The 6,000-nt window shown below is 40.7% G+C and overlaps 1 protein-coding gene across 2 annotated transcripts in view; it reads right to left on the bottom strand.

The window, feature by feature from the left end:
• Positions 1–613: 613 nt before the first annotated feature.
• Positions 614–6,000, bottom strand: part of MFAP3L (microfibril associated protein 3 like) — a 77,071-nt gene continuing 71,684 nt past the window's right edge. For both annotated transcript variants that reach the window (XM_075347207.1, XM_075347206.1), the window contains one exon: positions 614–4,287. In XM_075347207.1, the coding sequence (XP_075203322.1) occupies positions 3,455–4,287 (833 nt within the window). In that variant the 3' untranslated portion in view covers positions 614–3,454. The remainder of the gene's footprint in view (positions 4,288–6,000) is intronic.

Genomic DNA, 6,000 nt, shown 5'->3' with positions numbered 1-6,000 from the left:
CCAGCGATCCCTGCCAGGTCAGGTTGCTGGTGGGATCGCTGGAGCGTCGCTTAGTGTGATGGTACCTAAAGTCATGGCAAACAGGGTCTTACCCAGGTGGGAGAGGAGATAAGAAGTTGCTCCCCTGGGGTGGTTGTGACAGTCACAATTACTGTAAAGGCATGTAGAAGAGAATCCTCGGCTGCTGCAGTCCCCGTAGCGGAAAGTAAAAAAGGGAGTAAGAGGTGAAGGGGTAACCACCGCGCTACTGTATGATGTATCAAACTGGACACTTCTTTGGATAATATTGTGATAGATTTCTACGTTTTTTCGGAGCTATAGCTCCTTCTTCAGGATGAAAATCACAGATGGTACATAACTCCTTCACCTCCTACTGCCTTTGATTATGCAGGGCTGGTGAGGCAAAAAAACAAAAACAAAAAAACAAAGAAAGAAGATGTCCTGGGAATGCTGGCAGTCGTCGTCTGCAGCGTTCTGGTCTGGCAGCTCCGGCAAATCTTTTTGCTCAACTCTATTGCTGAATTTTTTAAATATTTATTTTTCACAAAAGTTACATTATTTCAAACTGAAATAATCTTAAGCCAATTTGGAATAAAGAGAAACCAGAGACGTGTTACAGCTGCTTCTTTATTGTGGGCTGGTTTGTAGACCGTCTTACAGCTATTACAGGTTGTTTAGTGACAATGAAAAGAACAAGGTTCCACAAATACATAATCCCATGTCTGTCACTGCACAGAAGTAGTGGCAATCTGGGCAGCCAAAATACAAGGGGTTTGCAGGCACAGAAGAATCATGGCAGCGCCACTCTGTCATATTCAAAAGCAATAGTGTGCTAGAGCAGGACATTGGTATATACAAAAATGACCGATATCCTGGGACAAGTGTCTATTTATGAAAAAGTATAAAAAACGCATGGCCTGCCATGATGGATTGTTAACCTAGAATTTCTTTAGAAACTTTTCTACATTAACATGTGAACACTGGCTTAAAAGCTTTGTTATGGCCTTCCGCAAAGATAAGTGCACCATCTTTATAGGGAAACCTATTCTAAACAATAATTCCCAATGAGGACTTTAGATGGAGCCACCCGTATATCCTTCTCTATTTACTACTAGGAGGCTTTGTGCTCTTTTGGATAGCGAAGCTGAAATGCAACAGTACAGACAATCACACTAACAGAAGGATATTCTTAAATAGTAGAAACTTCTATTATGGGCATTTTTACTAGAACACATACTTTAGGTGATCTAAAATTACATACCTTCAAACTCTAATGAAACAAGTGGCAAAGTACAGACATAGCATTAACGCCATTTTATTAAAGGTCTGTCCAGATGGAATAAAGGGAGCCTCTCTCATCAGGTACAGACAGGTCTTTGTGTGCTGTGGGGCTGCATTGACACGTCCATTTTTCACAATCTGTGTACAGTATATGATTTCCAGACCTGCAGTGGGCCTCCTGAACTCCGTGGCCTAACATTTGCTTATAATGCTGATGAATTCGGGTCAAGAGACCCACGGCCAGTCCATACATCAAAGTCTGAGACTTCATTCATACATCAGTGTTTTTGATCAGTATTTGCCAAATCCAGGAATGTCTAGTCCAGTATAGTTTTCCTCTGTAAGTTCCACTCCTACATTTGGCATACAATACAGATGCAAAATAATGATGTGTGAATGAGGCCTTAACTTCAATTCCCTGCTTAGAATACAGTATAACAGCCTTTGTGAGTATCCATACTGGCTTGCTGTTATTCGGGCATCTCATCGTAGAAGTCACCACTTCTATCCTGACATTACAATTCTAAAACAAAATCAGCGTTTTAAACTTAACGACAATTTGGTATTCTAAGCTGAAGTGCCTATATAGTGGAGCCACCACTGCTGCGGCCAAGGAATCCAGCATAGTAAGAGAATCAACATATTATCCACAATATTGTGCCGTGACATGTTTTGATGACACTACTCTATGTGCACTTCTGTTCCCTTTGAGAACATATACAATGATCTAAGCAGCCAATAAAATCCGAATTTTCCACTCCTATCTCAAAGACATCTTGTATTGCACCAGTTCTCTGTAATGCACTAATTCAGGGAATACAGGTGAAAAACAATTGAAAATGGAGCAAAGACACATTTTTTGCTGTTGTGTTTCTCCTGCCAAAAGATACAGAAATGGTCCAGAAATCTACTCAATATACTCAACATGTATACATACCCCTAAAGTTTTTTTTTCCCCTTTTTTTATTCAAGTCATCCTGATTTTGCAGTGTCTAGTACAAATTTGATGTTTCGGCTGTATGACAAAACGTGGAGTGAACTTCATGGGAAAAGAAAAAAAAAAAAATAGAAAAAAAAAATAAAAAATAACCCATTGTTGACCTCATGTGACCTCAGAACAGGAAAAGACGTTACTGTATATAAAAAGCTTTTGGCCGATGAACAAATTGCTCTCTATAAATAAAGATGGGAGATCCTGTCTAACAGCAAACAGGTCTGTAGTTGGGCAGCGCTGCACAGTTTCCAGGGTGTGTCGAGGAATATATTCACTAACACACAGTATTGTAGATGAAATTAGGAAAGAACTAAGTAATCTCTGATCTTTGGTATTTTCTACCACTAGGGGCCGTTTCACCCTTCCGGCATTTCGCCGGATTACCAAATCCGGCACACTCCAGTACAGTGTTAATACAGTACAATGGCATCGCGGCAACCTCCGGTCACATGCTGTATTAACACTGTACTGGAGTGTGCCGGATCCGATAATCCGGCGAAATGCCGGAAGTGTGAAACGGCCCTTACAAGAGCTCAGCTCACAGTGTTTCCATATCGTATAGAATTTCAGCGCTCAGCCAACAGAGAAAAGAGCTCACTAGGATTTTGGTAAAACTACAATCACTTAACCTGACCCTTGTAAGCCACTAATTTGTTTAGAAGGACACAGTATATTGATCTTACACTTGAAGACAGAGCAGCAATCAAGATTGTCTAGTGACAAGGCCCATGGGCTTTCTAATGCATCAGGAACACATATCCATGGCTAGTTCCATTATTAGTTGAAGGTGAGATACCATTAGATGTTTTCTACCTTCATTAGTAATGCGATTTTAGTCTGAAACAATACTCAAAAATGTACCATGATACAAATTGGCAAAGGCATATCGAGAATTAAACAGTAAAATAATAAATATTCTATATATTAGATTCTACTGCAAATATTTCAGCTATGTTGTAGATGAGGATATTCTATAAATGTGACTGTGAAAATCCAGTGATATCAACAAACTTGAATGCCATACAGCTCCACTTAGTGAGCAAAAGTTGGGAATTTCACCAGAAAATGATTTGGGATAATGGGAAGAAATGGCGGTTTCTTCTAGTAAGGCAATAATTTTTTACATCTGGTCTATAAGGTGCAGTGAGTGTCTATTAGTGATATGCATAGGATTCCTATCTAGACATGGCTTTCGTATATTACACATGCAGTAGTGTGATCATCTGGGGAGGCACTTGCTTCAGAAGTGTCCGTACAGGTTGTCGTTGTAGAGTCTTCTTTCGCACATGACTGCACGCTGTCCTGAGACTCTGTATCTAAACACTGTCTCTTTGCCAGTGGATGTACAGAAACTGTAATAGCAATTTGCTGAGGTGGTTCGTGGAGGGAGGAGGCATCTGAATCAGCTGTAGGGGAATCACTCCGTTGCAAAGCATTAGGAATAGTGAACACCTCGTCCACATCACAAACCTCTTGGCCAACAGCTCCTTGTCTTACGAATGTATGTCCTTGTTCCTCCAAACCAACCACTTCCATGATCTCTTCCATGATGGTCCTGCAATTCATGATAAGTGGTGGCAAGGGCACGCTTCTGGCCAGTTCCTCAATATATCTGGCAAATTCCATAGTCTTAAACTGAGTAACTTTGGCTAGCTCGAGGGTCTTGGCTGAAGTGATTATAGGTATTCTTTTTGCAATCTCAAAAGCTTTTTGTAACTTTTCCGGCCCTTCAGTCCTAAAGAAATCATTAATAGCTTTCTCGGTCTTCTTCAGGTGGCTGCTCATCATGCAGAGTCGTGTGATATTCAAGACCATTACAATAGTAAAAGCAACCAGACAGACTATCATGTAATAGATGCCCATGTCCCCAGAGGTAAAAATCACCCGCAGCGTAACTGTATTGTTCACAGTGCCATGGGAGTTAGTGGCGACACACGTGTACTTTCCTCGGTCTTCAAATGACACACTAGTGATGTTTAATAGTCCGCTATCAAGAATCCACAATTTTCCCTCTGAAATAAAGAGAAACACATTTGAATTTGGCAATTATATAATGAGTGAATCAAAATAACTGTTGTCTACACTATTACATTTAATCAATGGCTTTATATAGGATTTTTAAAGTAAATAAGGAAGGTCTGTGTAGCGTAAGAATTTATTCACCTTCCTGCCAAGAGACAAAAAAAAAAAAAAGCTGTTCTCTTGCCAGATACAGGATGGTATGAAAATAAGAAAAAGAATTGATCATCTGTGATCACCGAGTACCACCAAACAATTCCTAGAACTACAGTTAGATCTGCTATTGCGCAACTGGAAAATCACTCTGACTTCCAATAAGAAAAACTTGAATTATGGGTAAAGTGGACTATGGAGTCCACGTATTGGGTGGAGGGGAAAAATGTACATAATACAACTCATCAAAATAAAATATTAATATTGTAAAATAATTTATTGCTTGCAAAGCTTGTTTCATATTTACTGTAAGAGGAATTTATTGATGATGAGAAGTCTGATGTTACAATTTTATTACTAAGTTTGCTATTACTGATTATTCATGATTCATTTATGAAAAGGAGTAGGAATTAGAGTCAAAGTGAAAAAAAAAAACAGAAAACAAAGAAAACTGGGGGATCAAATGATGGATTGCTGGGAAATCATCAAGATTTAAAATGGTAAAACAAGAATTAATTCTTATTAAAAAGGAGTTTTCACCCTACTTTAAAGGGAACCTGTCAGGTCCTATATGCGTTCTGACCTACAAGCAGGGTGATGTGTGTCTTAGTAACCCCTTCCTACCCATTCCGGTGTTGTAATATTGTGTAATATGAATTTATAAAAAAAAAAGTTTTAAAACATACGTGTTTGCTATGTAAATAGCATAGGGTCTAGTCCCCTGGGCGTCGCTTCGCCCCGTGGGCGTTTGCATGCTTGGCGTGATACCATAGATTTACAAGAGCGACGTCACAGTCAGCTCCTGGAGATCCTGCACATGCTCACTTCTCATTCGCGCAGCCTTCTTGGCCGGGTGTTTGCTTGCCGGCTTTAGATGCGCTCTGCGAATGGTCGGAACCGCAGGAGTCTTCTGAGCATGCACAGTGTCGCGTCTGAAGCAGACAAGCAAGTACCCGGATAAGAAGGCTGCACGAATGGCAAGCGCACAGGATCTCCAGAAGCTGACGGTGACATCGCTCATGTAAATCTACGGTATCATGCCCATAGGGGCGTGATACCATGAAAAGCATGGAAACGCCCACGGGCGAAGCGATGCTCAGGGGACTAGACGCTCTGCTTATTTACATAGGGAACATGTAAGTTATGATTTTTTTAAAAAAAAAACTTTTATATTACAACACAGGGATGGGTAGGAAAGGGTTTTTAGGCCACACAACCCTGCTTGTAGGTTAGAGTGCATATGGTACCTAACAGGTTCCCTTTAAGGCATCTTCTCCCTCTAAAGGCTGCTTTACACGCAACGACATCACTAACGAGATGTCGTTGGGGTCACAGAATTCGTGACACACATCCGGCCTCGTTAGCGACCTCATTGCGTGTGACACATACGAGCAACCACTAACAATGCAAAATACTCAACAAATAGTTGATTGCTGACACGTCGTCCATTTCCCAAATATCGTTGCTGATTTTGGACGCAAGTTCTTCGTCGTTCCTGAGGCAGCACACATGGCTACGTGTGACACCCCAGGAACCACAAACACCGTACCTGC

Source organism: Anomaloglossus baeobatrachus, chromosome 1 (assembly GCF_048569485.1).
Source record: "Anomaloglossus baeobatrachus isolate aAnoBae1 chromosome 1, aAnoBae1.hap1, whole genome shotgun sequence".
In the NCBI taxonomy this organism is placed as follows: domain Eukaryota; kingdom Metazoa; phylum Chordata; class Amphibia; order Anura; family Aromobatidae; genus Anomaloglossus; species Anomaloglossus baeobatrachus.
The sequence above is the reverse complement of the archived record's forward strand: the minus strand, read 5'-3'. Positions and strand labels throughout refer to the sequence as shown.